The 17967-nt window shown below is 47.9% G+C and overlaps 5 protein-coding genes across 5 annotated transcripts; 2 read left to right on the forward strand and 3 right to left on the reverse strand.

The window, feature by feature from the left end:
- Positions 1-241: 241 nt before the first annotated feature.
- On the forward strand, positions 242-586 carry GLAREA_04080 (uncharacterized protein; the record flags this gene model as incomplete). Its single annotated transcript, XM_008084333.1, has 1 exon — positions 242-586. The coding sequence occupies one exon, from the start codon at positions 242-244 to the stop codon at positions 584-586; it is 345 nt and encodes a 114-aa protein (XP_008082524.1).
- A 1633-nt stretch (positions 587-2219) lies between these two features.
- Positions 2220-4134, reverse strand: GLAREA_04081 (alpha/beta-Hydrolase; the record flags this gene model as incomplete). The annotated part of the gene is made up of 5 exons (XM_008084334.1): positions 2220-3251; positions 3301-3472; positions 3520-3592; positions 3646-3788; positions 3848-4134. The coding sequence occupies 5 exons, from the start codon at positions 4132-4134 to the stop codon at positions 2220-2222; spliced, it is 1707 nt and encodes a 568-aa protein (XP_008082525.1).
- A 2227-nt stretch (positions 4135-6361) lies between these two features.
- GLAREA_04082 (uncharacterized protein) lies at positions 6362-12582 on the forward strand (the record flags this gene model as incomplete). Its single annotated transcript, XM_008084335.1, has 4 exons — positions 6362-6694; positions 6752-7990; positions 8049-12401; positions 12469-12582. The coding sequence occupies 4 exons, from the start codon at positions 6362-6364 to the stop codon at positions 12580-12582; spliced, it is 6039 nt and encodes a 2012-aa protein (XP_008082526.1).
- A 2133-nt stretch (positions 12583-14715) lies between these two features.
- On the reverse strand, positions 14716-15465 carry GLAREA_04083 (Thioredoxin-like protein; the record flags this gene model as incomplete). Its single annotated transcript, XM_008084336.1, has 2 exons — positions 14716-14931; positions 14983-15465. 2 exons carry the CDS (start codon positions 15463-15465, stop codon positions 14716-14718), a joined length of 699 nt encoding a protein of 232 aa, XP_008082527.1.
- Positions 15466-16617: 1152 nt separating this feature from the next.
- On the reverse strand, positions 16618-17426 carry GLAREA_04084 (uncharacterized protein; the record flags this gene model as incomplete). Its single annotated transcript, XM_008084337.1, has 5 exons — positions 16618-16815; positions 16872-16969; positions 17019-17103; positions 17154-17258; positions 17310-17426. The coding sequence occupies 5 exons, from the start codon at positions 17424-17426 to the stop codon at positions 16618-16620; spliced, it is 603 nt and encodes a 200-aa protein (XP_008082528.1).
- Between the last annotated feature and the right edge of the window lie 541 nt (positions 17427-17967).

Raw genomic sequence — 17967 nt, forward strand, 5'->3', positions numbered from 1 at the left:
ACACTAGCCTAATTGCTCCCTACTAATTACGTTAGACTCTACACCAGACCCTTCCGTTACTTCAGACCCCACCCCACCCCCAGATTCTGACTCTCCTCCACCAGAACCTCATCACAACCCACCCCCATCATCCCCATCCTCCTCATCCCTATCCTCCCTATCCTCCCTCTCCTCGCTCCCCCAAACTCCAACCCCAACTCCAACACCCACCCCCTCCCCTCCTCCCCCGCAACCCTTCGACATGTCCCTCCTCACCTGGAACCACCGCGAAGAATACATCAACTGTCCCATCTCCGCGCTCTGCGGCCCCCGTCTCCGTCTGCACGAAGAATTCCGCATGGTGCAACACCTGCGCAGGACACACGATGTGGTTCCCATGCACGAGAAGACGTTTACGTGTGAGGGCTTGCCGAGGAACAACCGCAAGTGCACAACCATGTCGTATACGGCGTGGATGATGGATCGGCATCAGGTGATGAGGGGGCATGAGGGGGGTGAGGGGGGAGACGGGGTGTGGGCAGCGAGGGTTGAGAGGGGGGAGCAGTGGATGAGGAATGTGGGGTGGGGGAGAGGTGGTGGGAGGTGAAGTTCGAGGGGTGTTAGGTGATTATGCGAGTTTAAGGTGGATTTGCATAGTTTCTCTGTTATAGATAATATATTCTTACTCGTGATTGAGAAGTAGAGTCGTCTACTTACATCTCGAGGACGTGAGAAGGAATGGTGACGAAGTAATGGGATACCCTATTAACCATATCATATCCTAGATTTCTCACCAGAAAATTACTATCTAAGAATCTCAATCACCATTTCCTGCCCCGTCCATGGGATAAATCCGCTAACTAAAAAGTATAAATGAACGTCAAGTGTGTTCCAGGGTTCAGGATCTCTCATAAGAAACCCAAAATGATTTAGAAATTAATTTCGTTTACTAGAAACTTCTCACTTAAACTAAAATCTATTCTCCACTACATTGAATAGGATCCGTGAGGGACCAAGATAAGAGATTTTCACCTAGAAGATTGACCATCATTTATGTTTTTCGGACGATTGAAAGTAGAGCAAAATAGTTTCGACTATAGTTAGGCCCAAAAGTGATCTAATTCATCGACAAGTAAATAAAAAAATGGTGGCGTCCAAAAACCGCCCCCACATTTTTCACCCCCTGAATTCCATACGCGAAAATCATATCCTCACCGCGTCTTCATCCTCGCCAACATCCTCGCCTTATGTTAAATCCCATTAAATAATATTGCCATATCTAGGGTTTAAACGAAATAATGTCTATCCTCCCCAAGTTAAACCTTTTCCTAAACGATATTTGTACGTCCCCATCCCACTATACCTATATCTACCCCTATCCCAACACCCGAACTACGCAATTCTGACCCACCTAGCCGGCCTCGAAAAAGCCCTCCGTCTAATCCAATCCCTGGCACAAGTCTACGCGACATTTTCACAAACACCAGGACCGTGGTTACAAGCTCGTGTGACGCTGGGTTTAGGTATTTCCATTCACTCACGTGACACAATAAATTCCTAACAACATGGGTTGTAGTCAGACGGTTTTTCCGACCACAGAAAGTCCTTCCAGCATTTGAGCTCTCGATACGGGATCTGAGGAGATCGGCACGGAAAGAGGAGTGGCTGGTTGATTGGGTGGGCTCGTTGAGATGGGCGTGTATAGGGTGTTATTTGGGGCTGGAGAGTTTGACTTTGGTATATATCCCTCCGTCCCTGCTTTCCTATACGGAAACTTGATATATAGAAACTAACGCAGATAGTTTGACGCCATGGGTATCTCCCACCATACCTGGGCCCCCTGGCTCTTCGTCGAAGCGTATAAATTCTGGGGCTATTCTCTTTTCCTGAGTATCGTGCTTTTACTCCTCGAACTCCCATCTTTGTACACCACGCCCGCCGTGGAGATTCGCCCTGCAAGAGCGGGGTACATGGGGCTTCGAAAGATGGAGATCGAAGCGAAGAAAGCGAAACTCGGGGATTTACGATTAGAGAGGTTGAAGTGCGAACAAGTGTCAAGACGAAGGAGAGTGTGGAAGGAATTGGTGACGGATGGATGTGATATCTTTATACCGGCGTTTATTACGGGGTGGTATGTTTGTTCGGTAAGGGCAGTGGGGGTGTTAAGTGTGGTTAGTAGTGTGTTGGCTGGGTTGGATATTTGGGAACGTGTGCAAGCGGAAAATAATTGAATTTTCTTGCTAAGAATCCTCGGTTTTAGCCCACCAGAAATTGCATTCCTCGGTAATCCATTCACTCCCTCTCATTTGCGCAGCAATACCCGTATCGTTCCCACCAGCTCGTTCGTTATTGCCCAGGCCGAACGTCATGATTTCTCTCTTCTCGATATCGTAAGCTTTCCAAGTTGGTCGTTTTCTCCAGCGTGTTGATTTGCCGTTAGGGTTTCCAGTTGTGATGAAATTCGTGATGAAGGAATGGTAGATGCCGCTGACTTCTTTCTGGCTCTCGCTGATCGTAATTACGGAGTCTTGGAAGGACTCGTATTCGATGTTGTCGACGTGGCCTGCACCACCTTTGACAGTCTTGTTCAACGCCCAGTGATACGCCCATATGGGTTGTTCTTGAGCGCTGGATGCAAGATGTGCTGTCTGACGTGCGGGACAAGCGTATGCGTAATGAGCATATGCGGCTTCGACGCGCTTGAATTGTGGTCCTACTTTGATGGCAGTCAGGTTTCGGGTGTCGAGGTAGAGCGACGAGTTACCAGTGGATGGGTCCGGATACAATTGATTGATGGCGTCCAGATATCTCGCAGAAAATTGTGGCAGGAGGGTATAGAAGAAGTCGGTGAATTGTTCGGGTGTCGACATTGTGGCGGGAACGAAACCGGCTCCCTCATTGGTGCAATGACCTGTAACGATTGGCATGCGGTTCCACCTGCCGGACTTCCACTGATCGATGGGTTTTTGCTGAATGATATCTCCGTCGATGACTGGCTGAAATGGCCATCGTAAGCTTGGATCGTACCCGTCAAATACCGCGTTCGATGCGTTTACTATCAAGGCCTCGGGCTTGGAACGAAGACACGAGGTTGTTGAGTTTCGAGGTTCTTCTGCGCACCCTACGAGGACTAGAAATTTTGAAAATTGTTCTTCCGTGATTGACGTGTTGTAATATTGAGTTGATCGAGCGGTTGAACCCCCAGATTCGATAATCACCTTATGAAATGGAGGTGCGACCCCTTCCACAAAATTGTTCAGATGATGACCGACCTAAACTGGTTAGAGAATTATCCTGAAAACGATAGCATAGAGAACAAACAGAGTGAGCACCCGCTGATGCACCAAATAGTGTAACATCATTTTTGTTTCCACCAAAAGCCTCAATGTTATCTTGTACCCATTGCAAAAGGAACATTTGGTCGTGAAGACCAAGATTCAGTATGCCTTCATCAAACCCTAAAGTCGAAGACGGGAAGCCGAGTGCGCCAACTCTGAGGTTGTCAGTGGGGAGAAGGAGATTCCACTATAGAATAGTTACCTATAATTAAAACTGACTCCAATAAATGGCTTTTCAGACCATGCTACCATCGAAGAAGTATTGTGCGACTTGGCTAAGAAGTGGTTAAAATACAAAAAGTGGGAAGGAAAATCAAAAATAACCTACAGCTACCCCGATTGAACGCACCCCCAGGAATATAAACTGCTACTGGGACTTTCTTGTGAGATCTTGGGCGCTTCTGGCGGAAAATGTTGACGGTCAAACAATCTTCACTCCCACTCAATATCCCGGAATTGTTGCCAGGACATCTGAAGCATTCAGCAATCAGCAAGCGTTTTTTCGACTGTAACGAAGAATGTGAACTTACATTAACCCATATTCCTGTGCCAATATAGTGGTATTAGAAGATGGTAGAGGTGCGGCCCTTCGAAACCGCAAATCACCTACTGGTGGCCGAGCATATGGCAATCCCATAAAAGCCTCCACTGGGACAGGATAATTGCCATGCTGTATCTTACCAACCACCAACCCTTGGTCTATTCTCACTCGAGGTTGCTGAATTGAAGTTACGGAACTCTGGTGATGTGGATTAGCACTCCGAGCCAAGGCCGGAATAGCACTCGCGATCAGAAACCAAACGTAATATGAAGGCATCACGAGCATGATTTCTCAAAAACAGAACGAAAGGTTTTGACATTACGTCGGCCCCTGGAAACCACGACCTTTTTATGTAGAACTTCGGATAAAGATTCTACTCCTCCCACCACTTATGAAGACTGCACTTGCACCATCAATCCACCACCGATCGCCATCTTGGCAAGACAAAGTTTTCGGGCTTGTGTCCGAGGATGGAAGAACGGTCAAGCGCATCCCCCAGATGACTACATTCGAGATATATATGGTAGAATGACCAAGATGGTGTATAGTGCATTGGAATGTATCGAAGAGTGATCAAGTGGAGGAAAGTTGGTTGGTCCAGGCACAAACCGATGGAACGACAGGCTTCATATGCGTGTTGTGTGCGTCGTAATGTCAATGTCTTCAACACAAGAATCCAGACTCTCTCTCTTCTTAAGATAATCAGTCGATTGAATCATTTTCGCTTTCTCCCTGTCTGTGGTAGAGGTCACCGAGTACACCAACTGGTGGATTATTGTTGTCCTTGACAGCAGCGATGTAGGTATATTTGACTGCCGTAGCGGGGCCATGGATGCTGTTGCTGTCCAACAGATTTAACAGGGCTATCGCCAGCGCCAAGGAGGATTCCCGACGTTCTACCGTTCGCTCATCTCGGCTATTGGACTCGTTTTCTAACCTCACCTCATTCAACAATCACTCTTTATTCAAAGTTATCGTTTTCTAACGTTAAGATTAACCGTTCAAAGAAGGCTGGGGATACTCACAAGTGTTATTTTTTTTGCAAAAACATATTGAGTTCTTTAAAATGCTAGGCAAACGTTCAGAAAGAGTGGATATCCCAAAGAACTTCCGTTTGCTGTCAACTCTTTCTATTTCAACAACTCCTTGGTTCTTTCATGCATTTGAGTTTCAGACTTTCGCAGAGAGATATGTATATATATATATATATGTACATATTAGTTTTTCCCCTTCTGAGTTGCAATTCTTCTCATCAAGGCTAACGATGGACAGGATCACTGCAGCATCGGTTTTGATTTCATTAATTCAGCGCGGATTGAACTCATGTTTACGCTGTACGAAAAGACATTCATGATTCTCGACATTTCTAAAGCGTAGGATCGAATATCCGATTTGGCTTGTCCTGTCAATTTGGAGTTTCCATTTCTAGACTACCGGGTAACGCAGTTGCCTCAAACCTCTCTCGGTTTGAATTCGACATCGCTCACCTTCTTTACCCTTTTAGTGTTCCCAGAATGCAACATCCTAGCCGTTGGTAGCGGTATTTCCAATCTTGTTAGTGTTCGCCGCTATTGTTCCATCGGCAAAAGGGGGAGTCGATGATGCTGCATCCGAATCGTTGTTTCAAATAAATGGCCTCATAGATGGCACATTTTCCGTCAAAGAACTCCCCATACTTGAGATAACCCACTTATTTGTTTTTTGGTGTCTTACAAAGCCCGTTTGAATTGTGATAGATATAGAAAGAGGCACGCTTTTGTCACGAAGACACCGATAAATGAGCGGTATATCTCTGGATTCAGGACAACAGGTTTTGGCCGTGTGTTTGAAAACAGAAATCGACCTGTACCGAGTCTTCATCTACTTCGACAGCATCCAAGTGGACATAGGTTTAGCGGCGAAGCCAAAGGAACAAATAATAATTTGCCTCCCTTTGAGCAATGCATACTGCTCAGACCTGCCAAAGCCAGTGGCTTCTGTAGGGACTTCCCTCAGTATAGCATCTTCTTAAAGTCCTCATTTGATGGGGTTCTGATCAAGCTGGATTATGTTCTTTCTTCATGTCCGCTTGACAGTCTCATGACTGACAGAATAGGGAAATTTGATTTTATGTTCTAGAATAAATGCTTGAAATACAGTACTGTAATTGTTCTGCTGTGTGTCATATTGTTTTGTTGCAGACCATCTCATTATTGGTTCTTATGATTTGTCTCTCAATTTGCTTGATATTTCGATCTGCCTTTCAATCGTGTTAGATTGATGCGTCCTCGTGCTCATGATCATTCACTACACGATGTCATTGCTCAAGTGAATTTTGCCAGAATCCCGAAGTCCATTCTCCGGGTTTAGATCGTCAGTTCTATGTGTCCCAGCCACTTTTTTGTGACCTTTGTCTTTCACTTTCCTCCACGCATCCGCAAGTCGATGATTTGCAGTTCCAACGCTAAATTACCATCTGCTTCGAAAGTTACGCTGCTGAGTTTCTGCCTGCATACATTTCGCCATGTCTTTTTTGGCCAAGAAGGAAGCCAAATGGAAGAAGTTGCAACAGCGATTCCGCAACACAGATGAAAATCCAGAAAATATTTACACAGACGTCAGAGAAGGACGCAGACTAGACAGACTGGGCTGGCTCGAACCCCAAGGTTCTTCGTCCCAATCTACCGCACGAGAGGAAGAAGCCGCCCATCCGTCTGCTACTGAGAGCGCTTTACTTCCAGAGCCGCCTCTCAATACTCAAGGAACTTCCGACTCATCTGCCGGACAGGCTTTACAGACAATGGCAGACGATAGAGGAGATACCCAGAATGCAATGAATGGCGAAGGGACTAGCGGCGTAAGTCTGTGGCCAGTCACCATCTTAAGCACCACTAACATTCTGTCTGTTAAGCAGCTCCAAAAGACGAAGCGAGATCGTGATATCCAAAATTCAGATGTCAGTGATAGGGCACAAGAGTCTTCAGTCGACAAAAACAAGAGAATGTGTCGAAGACCACAATCTCCAGTTCATAATGGGTTTGCTCTCTTGACACAACGTGTAACCCACGATAGCCCTCTTTTCGAAACTCTAGCCCATGCACCAACCGAAGTCTCTACAAACGTTGCTGAAGTTAATCACAATGATATAGTTGCTCCTAATCCTGGAAGTAATACTACGGACGTCAACGGTTCAGACGATGATAGCATGTCGCTAGATGGTGATTCAGACGACCAGGAGGATTCCGCACGTTCCAATAGTTCTGCTCAACACGAGAGCGACGATGATGATATCTACAACTCTGTAACTGACTCTGATGATGGGTTTCAAGCACGGAGGCCAATAAACCCGCCGAGGCAAAGTCTCCTGGACCAGACCATTGCTAAGTTACAAGCCGAAAGAGCCGCCAACTTGCAGAAGTTGCACCCAACCACGAGTCCTACCCCCAGCTTACCAACTCGCGGTTATTTCAGCCCTTCTAATGGGTTATACAGCCGTGCAACGACGAGTTCGGCCTACACAACTGTCATTGGCAATTCGACCCCTTCCAGAACCGAATCTCAACTGTTTGGAAGTGGCCAAAAGATTCACCCCCGGCTATTGAGGGTTAGAGCCGAGGCTGCCACACCTTTTACCTTGTTCGACAATAGGATAGTTGCTCGAACAATGAGTGATACCCAGACACCAGGAGGTTCTACTCCTGGGTGTGATATCGAAATGAGAAGTATCACGTCTACTCCATTCTCTATCAGTCCTAATCATGACTCCGGCTTCCGCTCATCTCCGTTGAGGAACAGCCAGTTCAACCCCCCTTCAATGTTCACTAGAGATGGAGCGAATTCTGGAAGTCAAGGTGAATCTAACATGCCGTTGCAACATGACGACGCGTCCAATGCGAAGACCGCACAATGGAAATCAGCGCATGTTGACCAGAGAGGAGCCATAGTCTCGGAAGACAATAGTGCCGGTGCAGTTGCAAGTGAATTTACACAATGCAGCGCAAGTGAAAACTCAGATTCCCACCAAACTTTCCAACCTCGTCCACAAAATTCTCGACAACCACAACAAACACCGCAACCTCCGCAAATTTCATCCACCACAACAACTTTTGCAAACCGCGGCGATCAGAGTGTTAACTCAGAGAGTACATCAAAGGTATGTCGATCTCGATCTGGATCACAGCGAAAATATTAACGCGTTGATCGCGTCCCAGGTTAAATTCGCAAACATGGCCCACACTTCCGGGATCACAACTGGTCCAGAATATGAAAGTCAAATGCAAGAACTTTATGAAGATCGAGATGCACAAGCAGCGGAAGAACTTCGTGAAGATCAAGAAGCACAAGAAGCAGAAGCAGCGGAAGATTCAGACACTCTATCTGACGTTCCAGAGGAGTTCCATACTGATCCTTCGGACTCTACCGCCATGCCTTTTAGTGTTGCTCGTCCTGGTGCGGAGCCCGAAGAACACACCGCAGAGGACGACTCAGAGGACGCAGAAGCCGCCTCAGATGACGATTCAGGCGACGATCAAGTCGTCGCAGGTCACGACTCAGGTGATGACGAACCACTGTTTGCACCTGGTGCATCAACTCGAGCTGCAGAGGCTGCACTTGAATGCCAGGCAATGCTTGGACCCACAAAACAGAACTCTGCTGCTGATGAAGGTCAGTCTGATCAAGTTCAAGAGCTTGATGCAGATCCAAATGGTAGCACAAGACCGCCTACTCCAGTTTTCGATTTCGAGACTTTGCCTGCTCACCTGCAGTACACAAACCTAAATACCGTTAGTCAGCCATCACAGCCATCGCAGCCCGCACAACTTGCCCCAGCGGTAGTAGGGCCTGCAGTTGCGTCTCGCCAAGCACAGCGACACTCGGACATAGAGGGTTTGAACGACATGTATGAGGAGATGGAGGAGATGCGAGAGGCCCAATCACAAGCCGGCCACAATGTGGTGAGTGCTTCAAGTGTCTCGGCAGACGCTCAGATGGCCAATGCTGTGGCTGCACCGGTCAGCGTTCCTGCTCAACCGCTTCGTGAGGTGCAAGCATCAACTCAAGATACTTCATCGAGGGCTATCGAAAGCGTTGACAACACTCGTCTACCCGTTGCTGCTGCCAGTGATCCAAAAGGAAAAGCACCGGCGAAGGGGAAAGAATCCTTCAATGAGAAAACCCCCTCACCTGGCCTGTTCTCTCATGGCATTTCAAAGGTTTCAGATGTCCTCAACCCAAGCTTCGGAACAGGTGTTCTCACAGGTCGTGCTGAATTCGCACCAGCCGTGGATTTCCCTGTGGCGGTCCTTCCAGCCGTCAAGTTCGGTGGAGATGAGCCTCGCGAGGGACGTGTCGAACCTTCTCATGAGCTCTCGGACGCTGAAGGGTCCGAATCCAAGCCCGTTTTCTCACGTATGATGAAAAAGCCGACAGGTCGCTTACCAGCGAGACTACCAGAGATGGGCACACCTCAGTTTCCTGTTCAGCAAAACGTTCAAGTGCCTGTGCAAGCGCCAGAACCTTCGCAAGCATTGGGATCTGTGCAAGAGCAGATGAACACTGCTGCTGATAATGCGGTGTCAAACGTGATGGGACAAATGTCCAACCTCGAACTCCAGGCTCCTCAGTCGTTTCCGCCCAATCCATTTGGAGGCATCCAGTCTCATATGGGATTCGGCGCAACATGGAATCTGTTACACTCAATTGGGAATGAGCCCAGAGCCAGGTACCCGAATAGGCCGCATGGGAACACTTTTGGCTATCCGCATCCAGGTGGGAACAATTTTGGGTATCCCCATCCAGATGAGAACAGCTTTGGGTTTGGTTCAGATGAAATGGATGTTGACGAGTGGCAAACCATTCCCCCGCATAACCCTGCTTGGATGTCTAATCCAAAGGTTGGCGAGAGTTCCTCTCAGGTAAATACTACAATCTCTTCTTCTTATACGGCTGCCAACAATATCCAGGGCTTTCAATCTAATCTTCAAAATGTCGGTTCGTTTCCCTCGCAATTCGAAGAAGTTTTCGGGAACGACCCAAATCAGTTCAACCTAGATTGCTTGGACTCCAGCCCACCTCAGCAGAACATTGATCCGGTCTATCAGAACATCGACCCAGCACTCTTGTCTACCCCCGCTGGGCCTACCTTTGACCAGACCACTGCTCCATATTCTGCTGCGATGTATGAGCCAATGGTCATGGATACTCCTGAGGTTTCTATCCCGAATACTCCTTCTCCTGTCTCGAAGTTTACCGGCGAGGATACTACCGGTCGGGATTCTACTCCGGTGTATGACCCAATTATTGTGGACGCTCCTGAGGTAGCTGTCACAAATCCTCCTGCTCCTGTCGCCGGCACTACCGGTGAGGAGACCGCTCCAGAGTCTGTTTCTACAGCGTGTGAGCCAATTGTCGAGGACATTCCTGCGGCAATTATCCCAACCCCTCCTACTCGAGCCATTACGTCCTCCAGTGAAGAGACCGACATCCCTCTTCCAGCACCTTCCGTCACTGGGTCTACCAGTGAGGAGGTTACCTCCCCTGTTTCCGAGTCTCCAGCCACTGGGTCTACCAGTGGGGAGACCAACACTCCAGCTCCTGTTTCTCCCGTTTCCCCAATTTCTACTGCTACTTGCCAAGAGACCACAGAGGTAGCAATTCCAGTCTCACCTTCCCAGGTGCTTGACAACGACGAAGTTTCAGTGCCTCCAGTTTCTCTAGTTACAGTTATTTCAGTCCCTGACACCGTCACTGAGGACAAATCGAAGGAAACTGACGAGGTCACCGTTGTTGCACCAGTGTCCGTTGCTGCAATCTCTACAACTGTCGATGTGGAGACTCGGGATGTCGCAGCTCCAATCAATCCGACCCCAGCCAATGCCACCACCAGTCAGGAAACTGCGGCTGCAGAAGCGCCAGTTCCTATTGCTTCTCTGTCTGGAAAGGTAAGTGAGAAGGCGGATGAACCAACCAGCTCTCCCCCAGTGGTCAGAATCTCAAGAGGAGATGGCCCAGATGATGGATACTCGGCTTGCAAGACTTGCAATTATCTTGGTAGCTCTAGTCAGCAAACTACTACCGAGACGGAAGCAAGTGGTTCTTCAGCGGAGGAGGATGCACTAGATGCTGCTCTAAAATGTTCCGAATGTGCTCGACCACTGTCTGATGGGATGGCACAGCTGGTGAAGAGATTGGCGAAGGAAATCGCGAAGAGAGAGCAGGAGAAGCGCGACAAACGCAACGCAAAGGTGAGGACCACCATGCGAAAAGCTCGAGATTTCAAAGCGCGTGCTGGGAGCACCAAGGACAACGAATTCGATCTCTCAGATGAAGAGGACGAACCAAATGTCCGCCGTACGCGGATTGCTGAACGACTGTTCCTAAAGGATGATTCTGAGCCTCCAAAATTTTCCGTTATTACTCCAACTGTTGTTGATCCAATTGTCGTTGCTGACATCGCTCCAACTGTTGCTCCAGCTACTACTCCAGCTACTACTCCAGCTGACGCTAATCCAGCTGCCGATGTTGCAACTGTTGTAGCTCCAACAGACGTGGCCAATATCGCATCAATCGCAGCTCTAGCTACCGTTACTCTAACTACCGTTTCTCTAGCTGCCATTACTTTGGCTGCCGTTGCTCTAGCTGCCGTTCCTCCAGCTGATGTTCAAGCCACAGTCCCAACTCCAGTGTTCCCTCAGAGATTGAGAAAACGCGCAGCATCCTGTCCAGCCATCTTGTCGCAAGAGGCTGTTGATCAAGGAGTTGTTACTGCTCCGGACAACGTCGATGCTCAGGACAACGTCGATGTTGCAGCTGCAGTCGAGCCGTTACCTTTGGTCGCAGTCAATAATACTCCAGCTGCAGTCAAGAAGTTTTCCTTGGCTGAAATTAACAAGATCCTAGCTGCAGTCGAGAACTCTCCCTTGGATACGTCGCCTTTGGTTGTAGAATTATTGGTTATTGCACCATTTGCAGTCAAATTTTCACATTTCCTCGCAAGATCAAAGGCGGCATTCTCACGAGCGTTCAAGATCTTCATCTTCTTCCTTTTGTCCATTTCCATTATGTCGGGCTTACAGTATTTGCAAGTGGTCGACTGCTCGGCTCCAACCACAGCCACATCTCCCATTGCGAAGGCAGCAATGCAGGCTTCCTGTAGTTTGCCGTATGGAGCATCCACTGCAAAAGACATGGTGAGCGATCTTGAGCAGAACATCAGATCCAGCGTTGTCGGATTTGCTCATGATACCGGAATCGGAATCTTTCAATTTCTCAATGATTCTATTGATGGTACGGTTTCCTCGCAGCAGACAGACGACCCGAATACACCGCCATCCGCAACGTCATTTATCCCGTTTGATCCTATGACTTGCAGAAATGTCATTCCGCTTGTTCCCGCATCTAATTACCGGCATTACTATGTCAAACCAGTGTGCTTCCCGCACGAACGATGGTCGACCCAAACTTGGTATCCGCCGGCGACTCCCGGCGAGAATTTGGTCAAAGCAGTTTGGGCCTCGTTTTTCACTGGTTCGACAGTCTACTTCATACAGCAGCTCTATCGTCATGTATTTAACTAAGTACGTGCTTGAAACCTTGTTTGAAGAGGTCGCTCACTAACTTTTAGATTCTCAGGCTTTCAACGGTACACATGTACAACATTTCATTGGTGTTCAATCACCCTCACTTTTCATTTTCGGTAGTCCGAATTCTACAAAGATTGGCATTCGTAGCCCGACAGACATGTAGAAAGATAGACAGAAGACAATTACACACACACACACATACAAACATACACACATACAATTACACAAGCACAGAGGCAAAGAGCAGCTTGCCTTGGCAAGCCAGACTCGATACCACTCTCTCCAGGACGAGGAGGCGCAGCGTGGAGGACCTCTCTCCATTGAGGCTGGAGTTTTATCTCTAGTCCTCACATGATGGATTTTCAGACACAGATCCATCGGTATTTTCGACCAGGCATGTTGCGTTGCCTGGCGCAGAATACCATACAACCAGGTGGTTGACTACAACACAGAATTCTGCTAACCTCCAGTCACGTCGGTGCTGGAGCGGAGGGCATTCCTGGCATACGGAAGTATGCTGGCGACCCTGTCCGTACAGGATTCATCAACCACCAGAGCTCTAGTGACCGTAAGGGACGCGTCGGAGTCAGTACGGGATGAGACTAAGACCTGGCACACCAACACGTGCTGGCGACACTGGTCCACCTAGAGCTCGAGCTCGATCGGCAAACCTTGCTCCTGATGGCAGGAGAAGGGGAGGTCCTGTCTGAGACAGGACCCAATCGATGGAGTTATCATCACGCGCGGTGCCCGGAGTTGCGAATGCGTGCGTGATGACAGAGTAAGGAAGGGATATAAAAGGCATTACTCATCGTTAGGGTGCCGGGTTCGAACTCGTTTCCGCGGCGTCGGACGAGATTTGTACGAGTATTGCACTAGTAGTCGGATGTAAGTTCTCCCTTTGTTGCTCAACATTGTTTGGATGATAGCTAATATTTTTCTCCAGTGTTCCAACTACTAATGTCTGTCATATCGGAAGACAGTGGGATCTTTCCTGGTGCTATGACAAGCTATCACCGGACGTTACGCCCCTTTCTTTCTCGAAGCCGAGCTTCGATTTCAGCTTCAATTCTTCCGTCTATCGCTGACCTCGAGATATTTTCTGGTGCTATGACAAGCAATCACCAGACTTGACGCTCCTTCGTTCCTCGGAGTCGAGCATCCATTCCAGCGTTAGGTCGTCCTTCCGCTGATATCGCGCTCCGCCAACCTGGCGTTCGAGCTCCTCTACCTCTCAAACTCGAGTGCAAATCTCAGCTTCTTCGCTCCTTCATCGTCGAAGTCGAGCTCAATCCTCAAGCTGACCTATTGTCAAGCTGTCTCTTCGCTGCTCTTGTACTGTGTGTACCAGACTGCCTTCCTTCGTCAAAACCAAGGAAGTCGACAATTCCGACCCCTAGATGAGCGTGTCTAGGTGTTCGCTGTTCTTGTACTGTGTGTACCAGACTTCCTTCCTTGTCAAAACTAAGGAAGTCGACAATTTCAACATCTAGATGAGCGTGTCTAGATGTTCGCTGTGTGTGTGTGTGTGTGTGTCTGGATGTGTGTCTCTGGCAGTGTGTGTCTGGAGATACACATCCACACGCGTCTTGTGTCTGTCTCTCTGTGTGCTAGCTGCTCTATCGTCCTGGATAGAGGCAGTTTTCAATTCGGGTTGTGTTTTTGGAATTTCGTGGGCTAAGGCCAAGTTTTGGAAGGTGCTGGTATGCGAGGGTGTTGGATGTTGTATCACGATGGCGCTTGGATTTTGGTGATTTGTGTAGGCTGCTGGAGTTGGGGATTCTTCAAGGCGTTGGATGTTATATCACGGTCGGCGTGGAGTTTGGATTATTTGTGCAGGCTGTTTCAGTTGGGGAGTTTGGTGTTTGTTTGTGATACCCAGGGATCTTTTTGTATAATGTACGACATTCTTGTCTTTTTTTTTTTTGCTCTGAGGAGCTTCGCCCATTGAGGCTGATCATTTGTTGCCCGTTCGTTGGCCTTACGCACTTGTGCGGTTTCGTAGTTAATTAGTAATAGATCTCTTTCAGAATTCTGATGACTTCCTTGTTGCACATGAAGCCGCGAAATCAATAGACGGCACTTCATTGCTACAGAATTCTGTAACGAGATGTAGGGAAAATGGAAAGACAGGAAGCAAAGAATAACGTCAATTACTAAAGACTCAGTTACAACATAAAAAAGTCGATAGATCCCGCTGACACGGTAGTGTTCCCTGAAGTATTCGGTTGCTACGAATTTGTATCAAGTACAAGGCTGGCCTACTAAAATCTCCCCGTCACAAAACATGACGCAGTCATACCTGCTTATTTAAACCAAGACGGGTGATAGTGCCCTCAGTAACCTTCTTCTCATCCCAGATATAAGTAACACTCTCCTCCTTCGTAAGCGCATTAGCCCACTTCCAGAAATTCGGCGCGTCCTTCTCCAGCGCAGGCAAAAAGCTAGGAGGAAGCAAAATATCAACCTTCCCAAAACTCAACAGCCGAATCACGAACGAAGCAGTTTGCACCTTCAAATCCAGTTAGCACACCTCTCAAAATCTCACATGACAAAAACAAACCTCAGCCAAAGTCAACCTCTCACTCCCCCCAAAAAACGGCCCCGCATCCTTCAGCAGCGGCTCAATCTCCTTAACAATAGCATCCCCCAGCGTCTTCGCAGCTTTCTCCTTCTCCTCCCCCCTCGCCGCCTTCAACGCCGGATAGCTCAGACTATTAATCTTACTAAAATACGTATCCACGAAAAAGTTAATCCTAGCTCTCTGCAGCGCACCTCCAGGCTCGGAACTCGTTTTCTCCAAGTGAGAAGGATGCGCGTCGACGAGAAATTGCGAGACGATGGCTGATTCGGTGAGCACTTCGTCGTTGTAGACGAGAGCGGGCACGAGACCGCGCGGGTTGATGGCCAGGTATTCGGCTGTGCGGGGGACTTTGAGGTCGATTATTTCGGTTTGGAAGGCTAGTTTTAGTTCGCGGAGGGCGATTTGGGAGCGGTGCGCCCAGGGACAGGCGTAGCTGGTGTAGAGGGTGATTTTGGGTGCCATGGTTGTTGGGTGGTGGGGGGGTGTTGGATGCGGGGTTGATGTAGGGGTTGTTGGATCGCTAGGGAAAGCTTGTGTGTTTATGAGTTTGTGTTGGTTTGAAAGAATTCAAAATTCAGGAAATGAATGTTCGGCCTCTGAGATCGGATTTATATGTTTGCAAAAAAAGGAAGTGTTTTATTGCAATCTACGACGTAGATGATGTGATGGCGGGGAAACCGCACATATTACAAAGCCGTCGTCGGACTTCGGACTTCCTGGTGCAATTGGGTGTCTCGTTAAAGTATCTCCCTTTTAAGACCCTTTCATGTAAGGAATGCTTATGGATAATTTTGATTCGTTGAAACATAATCCTAGGATTCTTCAGTTACATACTCGAGGAGGACGAACCCGTTGGTCAGTCATTCATTCTGTTGAATAGCTGATGGACGTTGTAAGCTGGGGTCATCGGGCCGGTCCATGCCGGACACAAGCGAGTCTAGTCCCTCAATTTGCCCCACTATTTTTAACGTCGGTTCAAATACCTAGGTATCTTCTTCCAAATATTTTAATAATGAAGAAGCTTAAGTGAAGAAATAGGGTAAGGGCTACGTAAGAACTAAAGTATTACTGTCATAGAACTCCATGCAAAATTCGCTTCTTCCAAAAGCCTACGTGGCTCGGAATAGTTTCTCCTTTTCGGGAAGCTGGCTTACCGACCTGGTTATCTCAAAGCTGACCGGAGGTTGAAATGTGGGAGAAGGAGGTGGGAGCCGGATGTGCTGTTCGTTGAGTTTACACCGACCGTTATCTCAGGAGAAGGACGTAATACATCAAACTCTACTCTTTGTCTTACCTCGCGATTGGCTTCATCTTCTCGGCAAGTTACATCGTCTCGAAGTTCTTCTGCACGCTTAGCACATACATAAGATTACCTCCACCTCCAACGTCACAAGATTCGGCGCATATCAGAAACGCAAAATGAGGTGGAAACAGAGCAAGTGCAATTCATTGACGCATTCTAAGGCTAGCTAGTTGAATCCAAGGTAATGCTTCCCAACTTCCACCAAGATAACCATCTACCCATGAATGCGACTCGTCCTTCCAGAAATGGAATCCAATGCATCAACGCAACCTCCAAAGAATGAACGCATTGAGATCATTCTCCGCGCCAAATCAAGGAGTATCAGGCGCAGCACAAGAAAACGATCTAACAATCACATTATACCGATCCGTATCAAACTTCTGTCCACACGAGAACGGTCGGAGAGGCGATCCCGGTCCCCACAAGCCCTGGTCTCTCGTACAGCCGTTGATGATATCTTCTGCGTAGGTGGCAAGGTAGGCACAGGCTGGTTGGATGTCATAGGTGTTCTAGGATAAACATTCAGTAAGTGGAGATTACTTATAGGAGATGTGCAGAAGCTTACGTCGTTGCAGAGGATGATAGACGAGTCACCGTAGCAATTGAGTCTAGTGCAGCTTCTAGCGCGGACTTTACAGTGGTAGCCGGCGTTGTCGTCGGTTCCTAAGTTTGTGAGCCTTTCTTCTGGAGAAGGAATTGGGAGAGAACTTACTTAAGTTATTAATCACTCTGCGGACATCACTGGTTAAGGTGTATTGCCATGGCCAAGAAGTCTTGTCGCAACAGATGAGTCCGGACTATCGAGGTCAGCGAATACTCCTCATCATCAAGTGAGATAGATACTTACCTTGTTCGAAGTATCACGTTTAGTGACAACTAAGGCAGAAGGATGTTTCTCGGTGATGTTCGTGAAAGCTTCGGGATATTGCTTCTCTAGTTGAGCGATGACACTCTGTTCACTGTTAGCTGAGGGGAAGAGTTTGCAGATATCGATTAAACCTACGTCGTAGGTACCCTGGAGATCGAAGTCATGGCCATCAACCGTACCGGTAACCTCGAGTGGGACAAGCGGATACGGGAGATCGGGTTCCTGAGGTGCAGCCATTGCAACAGAGACCATGGTGGCAAAGCCCAGGGAAATGAAGGAAGAGAGCTTCATGATATATTTGTAACGTATTTATTGAAACTTGATGTGTTTTGCAAAGGAAGATTGATGGTGTTGTGATGGGAGAACCCAAATGGTTGTATCTCTCAGGAACTTGGGGGAGGAAAACCATCTTTATATACACAAACCTATTTATCCACGGACCTCAAAGACGGCAGAAGGATCCACAATTGAGCAAGTTCTGATGTCGCTGTTGACGTGATATACGTCTTGTTGAGGCTGTTGTTATCTGTCGGAAAGCCAATGATGAAATATTCACTCTGACTTTGTCTCAACAGTTTTGAAGTGGAGTTGAACTCCTCTTCGCAATGGTGATGTTCAGAGAACATACTCTTAGCTCACCAAGTACGGGAAGAAATCATCCCTCAACGATAAGTTATGTGGCAGCAGGAAGTTTCGGGATTGTGTGGTTCCGAGATGACAGAATCAGCTTCAGGAGGAAATTGAGCTAATAATGACCTGATAGTACAAAAGACGCAGCTCACCAAAGACTCCA

Source organism: Glarea lozoyensis, assembly GCF_000409485.1.
Source record: "Glarea lozoyensis ATCC 20868 chromosome Unknown GLAREA2, whole genome shotgun sequence".
Classification (NCBI taxonomy): Eukaryota; Fungi; Ascomycota; class Leotiomycetes; order Helotiales; family Helotiaceae; genus Glarea; species Glarea lozoyensis.